The sequence below is a fragment of the Apis dorsata genome, unplaced genomic scaffold, assembly GCF_000469605.1.
Source record: "Apis dorsata unplaced genomic scaffold, Apis dorsata 1.3 scaffold_78, whole genome shotgun sequence".
In the NCBI taxonomy this organism is placed as follows: Eukaryota; Metazoa; Arthropoda; class Insecta; order Hymenoptera; family Apidae; genus Apis; species Apis dorsata.
Window position 1 is genome coordinate 181,093 of NW_006263376.1, and position 17,692 is coordinate 198,784.

Consider the following 17,692-nt stretch of genomic DNA (forward strand, 5'->3'; position numbering starts at 1 on the left):
ACAATGGATTTTATTTCCATTGCAGTTTGTGACCTTCTTTATCTCGTTTTGCAGCAAACTGCTACGTTTACGCGTATGATTCCTATCGTATTTTATTTATATTTATATTTTGGATAAAGTTATCAATTATAAGCTATAACGTAGGATAATTTTGAAAGAAGAGATTACATGGCTATTCAATTCCAACCAATTGTTTTTCTATTATTATCTTACATAAAATTTTAATTTCAATAATTTTCCACTATCCATAAATTCATTTTCTCTCTAAGAAATTTAAAGTTTCATTTTTTATTGCGATCATTTTCAAAATTGAACGTTCGCTGTAAAAAAAAAAAATTCAAAATTTAATTTTTTAAATACACCGTATATTCGAAACCTTTTAGATCCTTACGATTGAAAACGATTTACGAGATGTATTCAGCAGAAGAAGGTTTGACGTTAAATTTATATTTTTGATTTCACGATTTCTTCTAATAAGCTCGTCGAAGACGAGGAATAATTCGTACGATCGGCAAAAATTCGAGCAAAGTTTCTTCGAAAAGGGATCAAGAGGGTCTTCTACAATTTTATCGGTTGCCAGTGGCAACGCCTCGAGTTGCCTTTGTAGGTTCAGACCAATTTTTACGCGTTTGCTTCTTCAAAGCGCTAAAGAAGGACTGATTCGAAGTAAGAACGAAAACGTAGACGTTGTGGGATAGACTTAAAAGCGAAAGAACTGCTTTCCTATTGATGGAAGAGAGGCTGACATTTTTCAGCCAGGAAAAGAAGAAGAAAAAATATTACGCGATGTGAAATCTAAAATGAACGTAAATATGGAAATCGGGATACAAGTTTATTTCATAAAACATCCTTTTTTAACGTTTTTATTTTTTCTTTAAATTGGTATCTTATGAAAATAGGACAAATCAGAAACGAAACAAATTTTAGAATATATAGAAAAAAATTTAGCCGTTAATTTTATTTGTTTCTTATGGTAATTATATTATTTATATAATATACATTATATTTTAATTTTTTATTTTTAAAATTCGTATATATATATATAATTTTCGTTTTCGTTTCGAAACTTTTATAAAGTATCAATTTTGTAAGATTTTTACGCGAGATCCGATATCAAACAGTTTTATTTTCACAAATCTGTTGTCTATGAGTGATTGGAAAAAGTTTCAACGAAGAAGTTTTAGAGTGTTACTTAAATGAGTCTTAATAACTGAAGGCTACGGGCCCTTAGTTAACCTTCATTGTCGATGGAATCATATTCTTTCTTCGAATTGAAGTGTGAGATTCTCTTTGGAATTTTTTAATAAGTCAAATAAAATATTTAGCAATTATTCACGAATACAATGAAATTGTAAAATATATATATAATTATAAGATTTAGAGAATAAATAATATTTTATATATCTTAAATTTATTTAAGCAGAAATTCCAATGTGCATTTTTTTCTTTCTTTGTTTCAAAACTTATGATCTTTATTTCTTACTATTAAAAAGTAATAAAATATGATAATAAAATATTATAATATTAATATTTTATTATTTGTTAAATCTTTGAAATATTTTGAGCTCGAGCGTTTGATTATTTTTACAGCTTCGAGAAATACTTATATTTGCAAAATTTTATTTTATATATATATAAAAAATAAATATTATCGATATTTCGTTAAAAATTTCTCTATATCAAACATATATTTTAGCCTAATTAAATTTAAATTGTAACAAATTTGTAAAAATGATGAATTTTTAATGAATTAAAAATTTTAATTGCAAATTCATGCGAATAAATAATTTTAAATTAAAAAATATGATTCATGAAATACAAAATTATAGGATATTTATGCTTGATTCAGATATAAAAAATTTTGAAAAAGATTAATAGTATGGCTAAAGAAAATGGCGGTAGCGAAACCACGATTCGCAAAGTTGCGAACTGTAGACGGCGCCACTGGATGGGATGAAGAAGTGTGAATAATACAATTTATAGTTGTTTGATTATTATAAATATTTGATAAAACTATAAAATTATTATGTTATATTTAATTACAATTGTATTTAATTGATTTTAAATTATAGGAAGACAAAAAGACACATATCAGACGTGTGTATTGTATCTATATTAAATATAGTTTTGAATAGGTTGATTATTTGTTAATCGTGTTTCTTTATATTTTAACTCCTTTTTAATAGATTTATATTACATATTTGTATTTTTGCATTTTTGTATTACAAATTTCTATTATTTTATAAAGATTCTGAACGAAGAAAAGAAGCATGAAAAATTGGTTCGATAGATTCAGTTATAATTTTGTTTCAGATAAAGCAAGATTGTAATGTTAATGATAAGAAAACACTGTAAAAGTGGATGATAATGGTAAATCGAAGCTTCGTAATTATATAAGCGATCTGCTACAAAATATTCGTATAATAGCGAAGAATAGTTAGATAAGCGCGTCTGAAAATAGGAAGATAAATATTTCGTCAGAAACCGAAATCGTTTATTTCGTGATTTCACTGAAAACAATATTTTTTTTCTTTGTTATTTATAGCTCTTTACAAATCTGCATTTCTTCTTTAAAAAAACTTAAAAATAAATTAAAATAATAATCTTTTAATAACAATGCATATTCTTTAAAAAAGTTACAAATTTATTATTCTTATTTCATTTACAACAATAAGAGTTTTAATATATCTATAAAATTAATTATTAAACATATAAAATATGTATATATTAATATTAAAACGTTAAAATATCAGAGAGTATATGAAAAAGTATAAAATAATATGTTTTAATTGCAAAAATTAAATATAAATATAATTTTTAAACTGTTTTCATAGTCATTCTGTAATAAAATTATGAAGATTTTTTGGAAATAAAATAAGAATGTTTTTATAGATAAAACTTGAATTTTTTTAAGAATGATAGATTATATCGAAATAATGTAATTTCTTAAAAATATGAAAGAATTTTGATTTTTTTCTCCGATGTAGTGCTAATTCAGCTGAATCTTTTAGCTCATTTTTATAACGAATTTAAATTAATTTAACGTTAAAAGGATAAAAAACGATAGTGAAAATGTTCCGGAAATTTGAGAATTTTCACCGTGTCCCTTTGGTCCTTTGATTTACAAAATGGCGCGGCTTTGCCTGGGCGGCATTATGGTTTCCCCCATCCTATAGGGTGAAACTCCATTCCACAAAGCCACCCTTCACGTGGGGTGAACTCTCGATCCCTCGTACTGAATTCGAAAGTAACATAAGGGTGGGGGTAAATGAAGAAAGGGTGTCCAAAGAGGACTCTCGGGAAATTCTCGGAAAATGATAGCAGTATGTTTGAGTTTACCGTCACCGCCATCTAGGAATCATCGTTCATAGTTGTTCGATGTAAACGGACATGTCATGTATCGGTATTGTAGATCTTCTCTCTTTTGAAAATATAGAAAAGATAGTTCGTAGATTTTAACATCATTCACAAAATTTAATGTGAATTTATCGTTACAAATCTTATATCGAATCGAAAATGTTGAGACTATTGTTAAAATTGTGCGAGAAAAATGTATCGAGCGATACATCTTTATCGTTACATAACGAGCCTATATTTTCTTTGAAATAAAAACATAAAAAAATAGTTATTGTTAATAAAATAGAAGGGGGGAATATAAATTTTCATCGATGACTTATTCAAAATTTTACGTATGAATGACCTATTTTTAATAATTTTTTTTTATTTCATATCAGTATCGACGGACGATAATTTGTACTATTTTAAATTCTCTTCTAATTTTATCAGCTTGCCCATGACAGCAGCCGAATAATTTCCTCTTCCTGGATCATCGAATACAACTTGTTCGTTAACAAGCCATAAACTATAACGAATTTCCGAGAGAAGGTGAAAACCCACGCTTCTTGCCCTCGTTTGGCTCACACCACAAGTGAAAATACCACCGATCGCTGGCATTTTTAAGCTCAATGCTACCTGGACGCAAGCGTTCAAAAGCGCGATCTCGACACTTTTCTCTTGATAAGATGGATGCACGCATAAAATGTATATACAGAAATATTTCGAATGTTTGAACTTTTCATGTGCGTTTGTTTGCTGCATAAGTGTGTTTTGCAAATGCATGATCTTGCGTAGAGTTTCTCCCTTTAACACCTACAAAACTCATACGTGACCTCGTTATAATCTATATATATTTGTTAATCTACAATTTTTATTCAGAATTTACCTAATATCTAATAAATTTATTTTTTCACTCTGGAAGCAACGTAACGCGTTTAACAAATAATTATATCGATATCGATCTCAATAATACCTGAACACGCTGATAAGTATCCGTTTTCAAGGTCCTGCTGTTGACTCTCGTAACAGCAACTCCGATAACGCGACCAGATTTAATACTAAGGGCGACTATGCTCGTTGTATCGTTCATCCACGTTCTTATAAGTTCCAGATAATCGTTCACGGACGTTGAATCCTCGAGCAACGAGGACGCTTTGCACATAGGTTCCTCGCGAAAAAAGTGATGCTGTGAAAATTTAGATCAGTTTTACAAAGTCCACAATATTACGTGGAATATAAGATAATTGAGCGGTTAAAAAAAAGTGTTGGAAAAAGTTAATCGAAATATTTGCACGACGTTATTTCGCGATTTCGTGGCTAAACTTTGATCAGACGTAAAGCTTCGTCGTACTGTGACTCCTTTAGGTCTATTATTTTGTATTTCGCCGTTGATTCCCATTCGAGGGGAGCCTTGAGTCGTGCCTCCGCCTCTAACGTGTATTCATCTTTTTCGTCGGTGAAATCCATCTCGAACATTTTAAGGATTAGGCATAAAAAAATGATTTACGAATTACGTTAAAAATGCTAAAAACATGATATTTTTTATAATAACGGAAAAATTTTTATAATATCTCACGTAAATTCTGAATATATCTGTACAGAAAATTTCTTAATCGAGCTTAATCGATTTTGATCGGAAAACAACTTCAAAGTTGTAAGATCCGAGTGGAAATTTTAAAAAATGTTATATTAAAAATTACACGTAAATTATTCATTAAAATTGGATCATTGGGGCGTTTTTAAATTACAGAATATTAAACGTGTTAACACAATTTTGTGAAACATGTTCAGAAAGAAATGGATTCGCAAAAGGAGTTCTATCAAGGATAGCGATTTTTTTGCTTTAAGTCTTCGTATTGCATCGATCAGGAAGAAACGGCCATCGGATGATTTAATCAATGGAGATGCACCTATAGTGTGGGAAAGAATGTCGAACGGTTACAGAATCATTGATCTTCAGTTACACAAATTTATGCAGGCGTTGCATTTTGTACTAGTACATCGCTGACCGAAATACAGTTTATTACAGTTTAAAAGATGATAGATATTTTTTAGATATTTTTAGAATATCTATAAATTTCCATACAATCGTTTTATCATTTAAATTCTATTCTCTATCATAGACAGAAATAATTATGTTTAATTATTGTAAAACATTTGAGGGAGCATTTCAAAGGTATTATTCACGATGATTCAAATTGACAAATATATTGAAATTAAACATGTTTCAGGCTTACTACTCTAATTCGGAACCATTGTTCAAAGCTATCAAATTGTATGACGATGCAACGTCTATGAAGACGTTCATGAACATGGTATTCAAACAGATGGAAGGCATGATTGGTTTCTGTGCAATTAGGGAAGGAACCAACGAACTCGTCGGTGTGCTTATTGCTTCTGTATTCAAAAAATTTAATTGGATAATTAAGAAAGGGGTACGTATATCAAATATCAAAAATCTCATAGACACGTCATCGAATAAAATACTTTTATAACTTTATTTCCGAAATTTACGATTGTTTGCTAAAATTTTTTAATATATATTCGTAAAAAAAAAAAAAAAAAAAATTAATAATCTCTCATTTATAGCAAGGAGAGACACTGTATCACGTGATGAACTTGAAAAACTTCGCTTTTACCAAATCTCGATTCGTAGAATCGATATATATAAATAAATCTGTGCACATTGATATCATTTGTGTAAAGCCTGATCATCAAAAGCGTGGCATTGGTACCGCGTTACTTCGCTCTTGCATTACTCGAGTGAGTAATTTTACGTCCATTGTTTTCGGTCAATTCACTTCGAGTGCTGCTCAAACGATCGGTATATATTTCTTTTTATCTTTCGTATTTATCGATTAAGATTTATCATATTTAAGATGATAATTGATAATATCCGTATCGTCGATTTATAAATAATCCATATATCTTTGATGTTTACAGCTAAAAGATTGAATTTTGATATTATTGGTGAATTACCATATAAGAATTTATCCTTGCAGAATATTAAATACGAAATTTTTGAAAGTTGTTATCCGGAAAATTATTCCATAGCTCACATGATGTTAAAAATAATACCAAAATTAAAATTATCGGTTCATGCCTTAGAAACGAGAACAATATCTGAAGAAAAAATTAAGATAGATTTAAAAGAAAAGATCGACTTCCCAAAAAAAAAGAAAAAGAGAATACATGTGGTGTATTAAAAATAAAAATATATATAGGTATGCATATTTATATTATTCAAATGTCTAATATACATAATATTAATTTTTTTTTTATCTTGATGTTTTTATCGATATCATTTACATTTCGCTATTGAATGTGCTGGCAAACAATGCTTCAGTGAAGATATAGAAATATAATCCTTTCAACTATAAATATATTAATATTACAGAGTAAAAAATGAATAATATTTTTTTTTTTTAACCTTGTATGATGCAATCATGCGATTATGAATGTAAAATTATATACATTTATACATATAAATAATATAATTTATACATAATTTATATTCGAATGGAATTATCAATAGTATTTCATATGAATATTTCACGTTTTTCGTGGATCCGAATCATATCATATCATCCGTATATTTTCTTTTTTTTTTTTTTTTTTTCTTCTAAATTGAAGTTCATTTGTTAACATGTAATAATCGAGGAGACACCATTTATCCATTGTTTCGTGCGAATTAAATTTTGTGATTTTCACGCATGACAATCATAACGCAGTTTTTTTAACATTTTTTTATAATTCATCTTTTCCTTGATATTTTGATCCGCTATCATCCGATCGTATCGGTAAACTTTCCCAAAATTTCATTCTCTCCGAGATAAGATTTTCCGACATTCTAATGTTATCTTGTCCTATATGAAGATATTCTAGGGCCTGAGTTCTCACGGGTTTCCATTTAATGGGTATATCTTCCGACACTTCGGGTGTAGGATTGCTGAAAATGAATCGTTCGTTTTGGTGAACGAACACAGTGATTTCAACTCAATTTTGAATGAACAGGAAATTTGATTGAAACTTTACTCACCCGGATTTTGCGAAATTGTACCAAAGATTTGTGATAATATCCACCATTTTGTGATCTTGCTTGCTCAATGAAGTGTTCTTGAACAATTGTTCACCAACAGGGAACAAATATTGAAGTTCATCCGCGTGCGATACACCGTAATCGTTGTGAGGATCGCCAAATATCATACTGAACGACGCGCTTCCTTTGTATGCGAGATAATAATAATAAACGGGAGAAGATTGTTTCGCGAGATAATTACGCACAGAAGTGTAAGCTGCATGATTGAACCAGGCGTCACTGTACATCTATAAGATTTATACGATATGATTTTTCATAAATATTGCATTAGTTTTGGTAAAATGGAAATTGAATTACGGCAATTGAATACAGCTATAGTCTACCGCCTATTTCTTCTATCTTATTTTAAATCAAAACGCGATCAGTGTCCTTCGACACGCAAAGGAAAAATGTATATAAATACTTACTTCCATGTGTCAACGATCCCGGTAACGAATGTATTAAAAGAGAGCAATAGCAATATAAATTGCAAAAATATAAAATTCTAATTTTTTTTTAACGAATGTATACTCACATCGATCACTTTGAATCGCGTTGAATTATCAATTGGGCCATCGTCGAAATAGAATTTCCGTATTTCGGAAGTCACCCGTTTCTGTTCATCTTTGGGGCATGTATCCCCGTATAATAACGTTATTGGAGCGATGTTTAAGAAATCTTTGTTCAATTTTTTAATCAAAGCTCCGTTATTTCTTCCATATAATGCTACAAGAAAGATACATTTATACAAAAAACAAGAAAGATAGATTTATAATTAATGTAATGATTCTTAGTAATAAGTCTTAGTAATAATAGAATTAAAAGACAAATAATAATCGTAAACGTAAGGATTAAACATGTAATTGAGAAATTAATTGTGTTTTTAATTTTAGATACCTGGTGCTACGAGGGAACCTTCTTGGGATGTAATTCCTGTCATCCATGGTATATCTAATATGCGGCCATGTTTAGAAGAAATTGCTGGATCTTCAGTTAAAAAAGCACCAGGATGAACAGGTTCAATTACCGGTCTGAAGGGTATCATTGGGCAATAACCAAATATCTAATACATACAGAGCAAAAAATTTAATTTAGTTTCAAGTTAAGTTTTTTCATGGTATATATGAAAAAATTATATACTTAGGAAAAAGAAATCATATTTTTTCGGTTTCAAAGTTTCAATTATGAATTCGATTCATTCATCAATTTTCAAATATATTCCAAAATACATTTAACACTTGTGTCTAAGTAAAGATAGAAATTCCTCGATACAATGTAGTCGATTTATCGTTTTATTTGTCTACTTTCTCTTCCAACTGTTACATGACACACTTCTTTGCTCTGAAACTGTTTCCATAGCAAAAATTCTTTACTTTCCATTTATACCTTGAATAAAGACGCACATTTAATCGATAAGATTTTGTTAGAATATTGATTTTCGTTGGAATCATGAAGTTCACGCACGAATAGATATAATATATTCACGAATGCGCGAAACAGGTTTTTCCAGAAGTTGGACCTCTTAACTATGTATAAATAACATGTTATTCTGATATAAAATTCCTGATAAATCTGATCAAAAAAAATTATTTTTCAGAGATATTGTCATATTAACTTATTTTCACAAATAATACTAATGATAATATAATTTTATTTTTAATTTACAAAAAAATAAAAAAATGTAAAGATATTTAAAGTGGTTAGATACAAGTATATATATTATTATAACTAAACCTTTTATTAATTAATAATACCAATAATTCTGTCGACTCTAATTTAGTTAAAGCTATTAAATTTATTTGTTTTAGAAAATTCATTCAAGACTCTGAAAATATCTGCACAACACATCAAAATAAAAAAAAAAAAATAAAAATATGATATTTAATATTATATAATATTATTATATATTATGAAATCATACTATTTATGATTATTATTTTTATTCGTTCCAATTATCAAGATACTTATATAAGAATTAATTTATAAACATGATCATAGAATAGATTATTCAATATCAAAGTAAAGGTGTGCGTTAAGTAACAGATAAACAATATATACAATATAGACTCATTAGTATCTATATCTAGATTTTTAGATATATATATATATATCTATTAGATTATATTGAAAATAAAAATTGAAAAAAATGATTAACATTTTATTAATTTTTCTTGATTTCTAAAAAATTTATCATTTAGATAAAATATAATTACTAGTTAAATAAGAAATGAAGAGTAGACAGCATAAATATCTTTCAATATTATCAATTCATATCATGAATGGAAATTTATTCATTATTCAGTTCATATCATGAATGGAAATTAAGTGTTATTAAAAACGATTATCAAACAATTATTTATAAACAATTATTTGCAACTTCGAGTGAATAAGATAACTGATAGAGCTGCATATCGAAAAATGTGACAAATACAGATAAACGAGCATCATAATATATCTATTATATGATTAGATGATAATTATATAATCAAATATTGAAAGGTGATTGGTCATGAAAGATAAACTATAATTATATATAAATGGTATTTCTCTATGTTTTTTTCTTGACTTTTTTCGTGACTTGATTTTTTACTTCTTATATATACTTCTAATATATTTACTTCTTATCTAATTAAAAACTTCAACCTGAAATATTTTTTTTGGAAGGATGAATTGAACATTTTAAATATTTTTAATTTTTAATAATTTTTCAAAGATGCATTAACAGTTTGCTTTTATTAATACCGGGTTCAAATATAATATTTTTAATCTTCTATAATTCTATATTGATATAAGATAATATTAAGAATAATATATCTACTTATTATATTTGAAATTTTGTAATGAAAAGTAACGAGGAAGAGGATAATTGAACTTACTTGAAAAGCACGATCGGTCGCGATGATGTCAGTGGCTTTCTTCTTTCGCAGACAATCGACAAGCTGTTTTGAATCTTTCGAAGGACAACCCAAAAGTTCAGCAACCTTGGTGGCTTTTTTTTTTGCTAAACCTGGTCTAGTTAAAGTCCATAAACAATGGCCATTACCACTTTGAGAGATCGCTCGATGGATAAATCCTATTTTAATTTGTATACCATAATTATGAAATGTATTACATAATCAAGCGATGATTATAAGATTTCATAGATTATGAGATTATTCTAAGATTCATAATTAGGATTTTTTTTCTATCATTTCTTCATTCTCAACCTTGAGTGTCATTTATTACGTTTTCTCTCAATATAGTAATTTTAAATTTAAAGCGTTTCTGGGAATGATATGCGAATATTTTTATCGTTTTATGCTTGATTGGAATTTTTTATGAAACTTTGTTCAATTTCAAAGAATTATAATATACAAGAAATAACACAGATTATGTCATAAAAACGTTAAAAAACTTTAGTCATTTTCAATTATTGTACATTTTTCATTGCATAATTTTAAACTTGTCAAAAGCATTTTATTACTACCACATAATGGTATCTTTCAAACATCAATTATTTTTATCTGTTTCTAATAACAATGATCTAGAACCAATTTTAAACTTTTGTACATTCTGTTCGGTTTTATCAAAACGATCGTTTTAATTTCTTTTTTCTAATGATTTTTTTTTCTGAATAATTAAACTGCACATTTTATGATTTTATTATTATAATCGTAATTTTTACTATAGCATTTGTTAAGTTTTATATATACGAAATAATTATTTATAATATTAATTTTTAAAAAGACCGAATCCATAAAATTCACATCTCGATAAAAAATATTTACATGTGTCGAAAATCTATCTATCTTTTTATAAATTTTATAAATTTCAAATTTACATAATTTATTCAGTTAAAAATTACTTACCTTTTGTCAAATTACTTATCATATGATAATGCACGCTAGCGCCACCTGCGCTTTCTCCAAAGATGGTCACACTATTTGGATCACCACCAAAAGCGGCAATGTTTTCGTGTACCCAACGAATGGACAAAGATTGATCTTTCAATCCATTATTTCCAGGACATACAGTATCTTCTGTACTCAAAAATCCTAAAGGTCCGAGTCTATGAAAAATAATGGTAAATAATTTTCTTTATCTTATTTTTATTTTAATTAAATTAATTAAATGTGAAAATTTCTAACCTGTAATTTACTGTCACGAGAACTAAATCATGATCTAATAAAAATTTGGGATTATAAAATTCTGAATGACCAGCACCACAAATCCATCCACAGCCATGAAACCAAATCATAACTGGATATCGTCCCTTTAATTTATCATTTTCAGTAGGTAATTTTGGTGTATAGACATTCAAATAAAGGCAATCCTCGTCACCAACGATCTCTTCTTGATAAATGTAAATATTCCTTTGTATACATATATTGGCGTCTTCTTTAGCTGATCGCACATCATTCCAGGCTATTGCTGGTTTTGGTGGCTATAAATAAATAACATAAGTTTTAAGTTTACTAATTAATATATTTTTCAATTATTAAGTTTTTCTGATTATGTGATGGAAAGAATGAAAAATGGATATGATTATAAATATATAATTATCAATATATCATAATATATGAATATATAATACATGATAAGTTAAAATAATCAATATTTTCATCAAAAATTATTACTCTGTAGAAAAATAATGAAGTTATTAGGAATGTATGAAATATATTCACCAGAAGTTGTTTGATACATTCATCTGATGTTTCATAATCTAATATAAAGTTGTATCACTTATAAAAACAGGTTTCTATTTCTAAGTAAAAAAAATGGAATAATTTATTTGACCTGCATTAATTTGCATTTAATATATGAAAGTCGAATTTTAAGAATTCTATAAGATCTTAATCATGAAAATTTAAAAGCAAGTATGAATTTTCTTATAATTATTTGAAATAATTATTATAATAATTTGAAATATAAACTTGAAATACTAATTCTAATTATTTTTATAATTGTTTTTTTAAATTATGAATAATTTATATTTTTTATATGATTTTTACAGAATGACAAGGAAAAAATCATGATATTATGAAATCTTTTATATAATTCGATGTAATGTAATATATGCAAAACTATATGTGCCTAGAAAACTTTTTAAATTTATCCTTAACTTTTCTGCTACATTATTACAAACATTTTGTAATAATTTTTAAATAATCGGATGATTATTTATTAAAAAATTTATCTTTGTTTTTATATTATATATAAAATTTGTATATATATATATTTTGAAGATTACATTATGTAATATATATATATATATATGTTTTTTTATATTATTAAAATTAGTAAAAATTTTTGATTTTGGAAATATAATATTATTATATTATATAACTTTTAACTATTATTTAACTTACCTCAAATCTTAACTTTTCAAGAGGTGGAAGCGCGTATGGTATACCCCGAAAAGCGGCAAATTCTCTGCCCTTTCTAGTTTTCAAAGTCAAACCCGATAAAGTACCATTTTTTATTTTTACTATTAGTTCATCAGTCGTAACATACTCAAAAAAGTATATACAGCTCAATAAACAAAAAATTAGAACTCTTCGATATTGTGTCATTTCGTAACAGAGCGAAGAAATTATCTAAGATTAAGTTAAAACATAATATTTATCTATTCACATAAAGAAAAAGATAAATAATGATGAAAATTTTATTCGAAATAACAAGTTAATTTTTTTACAATCATTTTTTTATCTGGAAAATTATCAATTGGTTATTTATGTTTCAGAAAATAAATTCATCGGTTGTAGCTATTATCGTAGATATTATCGTTATAAAATAGCTATACGAGTTAAATACGCATCGATTAATCAACTTATTTGATAATACAATCGATAATTAATAAGTCGAATGAAGAAATGAAATAGTATAATTGTCATAGAAAAAATATTGAATGAATTGCTTTATTATTATCTGAAGAAATTTTTTAATATTATGTATGAATTGTTATGTGAACATAAAAAATAAAATAAAAATGTATTAAATATGAAAAATTATACATATATAATTATAAATTATAAACTTTTTATTTCTTACACAAAAAAATTTCGATATGGTCAGAGAGAAACACATGCGCGATCTACCAAGGTAAAACCACGACTGTCTCGGGTGAGAGTCGTTCGTCGGATCGTATACTTTATGATGTTTGGATGTATATTTCTTCAACACTTACACAGTTATAAATCTTGGTATACGAAGGGTAACGATGTTTCTGACTATTTAATTAGGATTAATAATATGTATCTTGGAGACATATTTTTTTTCTATTATATCTATGATATAATCTTTTCATTAAAATGTAGGAAATTTTTTTAATTGTAAACATTGAAAAATGAATAATACATTTAATGAGATATTTAGAAGAAAAATGTAATTAAAAATATATATAATTTTTAAAGTTTACTTTTAAAATTAATGAAGATCTTTTTCCTCATATATATAGATAGATTTGAAAATTAATTTTTTTTATATATTTTATAGCATTTGTTTTTTTATAAAATACTATTGTCGATTGATTAATTGCCGAATATAGATTAATAAATTATTAATTTTCTACTTTATCAGTAATTGATTTTGTTTAAAAAAATTTTATAAAAAAATCCATAACACAATAAATTTATAACACGAAGTATAGAAAAGAAAGTATCTCCAATATATGTTTGAATTAATTCGAAGATTACATTATATAAATTACTGTTATCATTCACATGCAACATTATCGATTTAAAATGGAATAAAACAATAATGCTATAACTATTAGGATAAAAGAAATTGTAATTAAATATAGCAAATCATAAAAATTAAAATTATTAAATATAAAAATTAATAGAAATATAAATCTATATTTATAAAAATATATTTATTAAATTTCTTTATTATGTTTTAATTTTTTGTAAATTTAATTTTTATATTAAATTAATTTTTAATAATTTATTTTTATTATACTTTTAATCGGTATATTATTTCAATAGATTCATAATTTATATTATACAATATTTCAATTTTCGCGCGGTTTCAAGATGAGGAAGCATATAGTTTCAGCCAATCAGATGCGTTCTAAGGCCCAGTGGTTAAACGAATCAGAGTGGATGGCGTCAGTCTGTTGCTAAAAGTCGTGGAGTGAGGATGTGTCATACCGGTGTGTGGAATTTCTACGTATTAATATCCGAGGTATGATTTATAAAGTTTTATTTTTATTTAATTAATAACAGTTCGTTTAACCTTTTATTAAGCATTAATTATAACAAAATTAATTAATTTTTTGCACTTTTTTTATTATTTTATATATTTTCATCTATTTAATAGTTACATCGGTAGTTTATATCGATAATTTATTATCGGTAGTTTGTATCATAAATTTTGGATTTGATTTCAATTATTATATTAATATTGTTTTAATTCTATACATTTTTTTATGATTTTGATTTCTATTTGTGCAGATTATCGTTTGATGATCGATTTTCTAAGCTACAGGTTATGATACAATATAAAGAGACATATTTACGACGTACAAGTGTGGTAAGATTTTATTTATTTAAAAAATTCTAATTACTAAATTACTAATATCTAAATTTGTCTTATATTCCTATTTATTCATAAATGAAAATAGTCAAATTGTTATAATTAATTTTATTTCATATATATTTCATATATTTTTTACATATTTCTTAATACGTATATTATATTAACATTCGTGTATCAATGTTTTTATTTTTATATTTTGCTTAAAGTTGCAAACGTTTCTTATATTTCTATATTTGTTTTGATGTTTTGCTCAAGTTTGAAAATGTTTCTTTTCGAGGAATTTGGCGGTTTGTGTTCGTGTCATATTCGACATATTTCGGCTTGTCTCCGAGCATATCCCTTCCCCAATTTGTAATATTATAGCGATCGAGGCGCAGGCTGTCATTTTGTGGTTGAAAATTGTGACATCTCGACGATTCGATCAGGTACGTGAATAATTTATTATTATATAATACATTATTTCAATAATTATTTTTTTACTTTTTATATTACTGTTATACGATCATTTAATTATTCATTAAATATTATTATAAATAATAATCTTTTGGGAAATAATTTATTCTTTTTTTTTTTAACCTATATAATTGTTAAAGTTATAAATAGTTTGTATTATTTCGAATTTATTATATCTGAAAATAAATTTTGAGCTTAGTTATGGTTTTGATTTAATACAATCAGTTTTAATTTTATATATTTATTTTTCAAGGTTTTAAAGATTGTCTTTTCTGTAAATTGAGTGATGGAATAAGGCGGGAAAAAAGGATTTCAATATGGCTGCCGCAATGAATATTTGACATAATCAGTCTAATGGTGATTCCTCATAATGGAATGGTAACGTTTATTTCATTATATTAGGAATAAGTATATTTTATTTTTATTTATCATTAAGTAATTCATAATCATTTATCATAATACATTAATAGAATGAAAATATAAGAAATTAAACAAATCGCTTATTAAAAATTAAACTATTTTTATTAAATTATTTTTTTTATTTCAGATTAAATCAATTTTTAATATATTTTTATATGAAAAGTAACTTTTATGAACTATACTTTCTCAAACAAACACTTGATTAAAAAAGAAAAAAAATATTAACTTTCCTTCTTCTTTTATTATCTTACTTTTTATTTTCAGAAAATATTTGTAACCGCGTGCAATGCGGTTGATAGAGTCAGTGTTTGCTTCGTAATAGTATTTTATGTATTTTTTAGAACATAGCTGTTGTAATGTAATTATAATAATCACTCGTGAAATTAGAGTCAGTGTTTGTTCGCCGATTATAATTTAAATGGTCTCGACAATATTTTTTTATTTTTTTTTTTTTAATTTAAATATTTATTTTGTATATATATTAAAGTTAATGTTTCAAAAGGATAAAGCAATCATCCATCACGCGAAGAGGTAAATTATTTTTTTTATTTCAATTTAAATAATCATTATATATATTTCCTTTTAAATTATAATGATTCATTTTTTATTACAGTATTTTCTTATTTGATGATGACTTTGATGAGTTTACATGGATCAATATCGACGACAATATCATCACATCTAATGGTGAGTCGCATGCATTTTGATTCCTCCGGTTACTCAATTATATCGTAGAATGAAAGGTTCAAATCGATACGAGTGACTGGTTGTATACATAGAATTTTGCACGAGCACAGTGACCATGGGTATTTATCATACTCATGAATAGTAACATTTTTTTTGTATGATTTATTTTTTAGTTCAGGCTAGGTCTTCTTGTACATCGCGCTTTTAAATATTAGTAATTTTCAAAATTAATTATGTAAAGTTAAATCATTGTAACATTTTATTCGTTATAAATATTTGTAAATGTAAAATATCTAAATATTGTGTCTAAAATGATAATAAAAATTAATAATTTTCCTTTCGTTCAAAACTATATTAAATTTTATATACAAGAAGACACTTCGCGACAGGTAGATTTTGAAATCAAAGCTACAAGTTTTGAATATTTCTTTCATATTTTAAAAAATATGCTTTGATGAAGGAATCACCTGAGGATATTTTCATTCATATTAAAATTTAAATTTGAGTCAATTATTTTAATTTTAATTTTTTTGATAGATATGTTCCATTTAATTGTTTTTATAAAAGATTAAAAATTTAAATAATTTACTACATACATAAAGTATAAAGTACAAAGAGCTTCAGATAAGATGAGAATATAGAATGTTCATTAGCCCGTTAAACACAAAACATTTATATTAATTTATCTTTTTAGCTCAGGATTTTCAGGTTTAATCCTTTCCGTGTTCATTGTCAGGATCTCACTCACGTGCCCAGGTGTTACTTGAGTGAGAGAAAGGCGATGGGCATGATGATCTTAGTTTATAAGTTTATAATAATTTTTTAGCGACTGACGATGAGTTAGTGTATCGTGCACGACGTATTTTCCACATTGTGTGCGTATCGTTAGGCTGTGGAATTGCGTCGTTCGACATAATACGATTTATATGCAATATTACAATTCTTATTTTTTAAATTATCAACAATATCATCAAATTTTTCGATAATTTAATCGTTCCAAAATTATTTTATTCTTTCGTTAATACATAAATTTTTTTCTTAAAATTAAAGATATACGCTTATCTATCTGCATAATACGCAAAGGTCACTAGGCACTCGTCAGTCGATTTCAGGAAAATGGTACGTAAAATTAGAGTATGCGAGTTGTGTGCCAAGCTCGGGTGTCGGAGGCGTCCCGGGACGCTTTCCCTAGTGTAGGCT

General features: G+C 26.3%; 2 protein-coding genes and 1 long non-coding RNA gene across 5 annotated transcripts; 2 read left to right on the top strand and 1 right to left on the bottom strand.

The window, feature by feature from the left end:
- Positions 1–4,881: 4,881 nt before the first annotated feature.
- Positions 4,882–6,821, top strand: LOC116184960. Its single transcript, XM_031508211.1, has 2 exons — positions 4,882–5,771; positions 5,926–6,821. Exons 1-2 carry the CDS (start codon positions 5,559–5,561, stop codon positions 6,196–6,198), a joined length of 486 nt encoding a protein of 161 aa, XP_031364071.1. The 5' UTR covers positions 4,882–5,558; the 3' UTR covers positions 6,199–6,821.
- A 110-nt stretch (positions 6,822–6,931) lies between these two features.
- On the bottom strand, positions 6,932–17,161 carry LOC102679574 (venom carboxylesterase-6). 3 transcript variants are annotated; one of them, XM_006610789.2, is made up of 9 exons: positions 17,156–17,161; positions 12,763–12,990; positions 11,542–11,837; positions 11,263–11,462; positions 10,291–10,487; positions 8,312–8,477; positions 7,950–8,140; positions 7,376–7,662; positions 6,932–7,285 (listed from the first exon to the last, which is right to left on the bottom strand). In XM_006610789.2, the coding sequence occupies exons 2-9, from the start codon at positions 12,964–12,966 to the stop codon at positions 7,084–7,086; spliced, it is 1,743 nt and encodes a 580-aa protein (XP_006610852.2). In that variant the 5' UTR covers positions 12,967–12,990; positions 17,156–17,161; the 3' UTR covers positions 6,932–7,083. The 3 variants fall into 3 exon arrangements, with proteins under 3 accessions (XP_006610852.2, XP_006610851.1, XP_006610853.1); XM_006610788.2 differs by lacking the exon at positions 17,156–17,161 and adding an exon at positions 13,445–13,583; XM_006610790.2 differs by lacking the exon at positions 17,156–17,161 and adding an exon at positions 13,445–13,507 and having other exon boundaries at positions 12,763–13,019.
- On the top strand, positions 14,881–16,733 carry LOC116184961. The gene is made up of 5 exons (XR_004149649.1): positions 14,881–14,921; positions 15,188–15,357; positions 15,639–15,763; positions 16,070–16,336; positions 16,419–16,733. It is a non-coding gene; the product is annotated as an uncharacterized LOC116184961 (long non-coding RNA).
- Positions 17,162–17,692: the final 531 nt, after the last annotated feature.

What these genes read in the sequence shown, in the direction of transcription:
- LOC116184960 (XM_031508211.1), top strand. Translation starts at nt 5,559, where the DNA reads ATGTTTCAGGCTTACTACTCTAATTCGGAACCATTGTTCAAAGCTATC. An exon ending in ATTGGATAATTAAGAAAGGG is followed by an intron (nt 5,772 to 5,925) that starts GTACGTATATCA and finishes TCTCATTTATAG; the next exon opens with CAAGGAGAGACACTGTATCA.
- LOC102679574 (XM_006610788.2), bottom strand. Translation starts at nt 13,480, where the DNA reads ATGTGTTTCTCTCTGACCATATCGAAATTTTTTTGT. An exon ending in CTCGTGACAGTAAATTACAG is followed by an intron (nt 11,463 to 11,541) that starts GTTAGAAATTTT and finishes TATTTTTCATAG; the next exon opens with ACTCGGACCTTTAGGATTTT. An exon ending in CGACCGATCGTGCTTTTCAA is followed by an intron (nt 8,478 to 10,290) that starts GTAAGTTCAATT and finishes TGTATGTATTAG; the next exon opens with ATATTTGGTTATTGCCCAAT.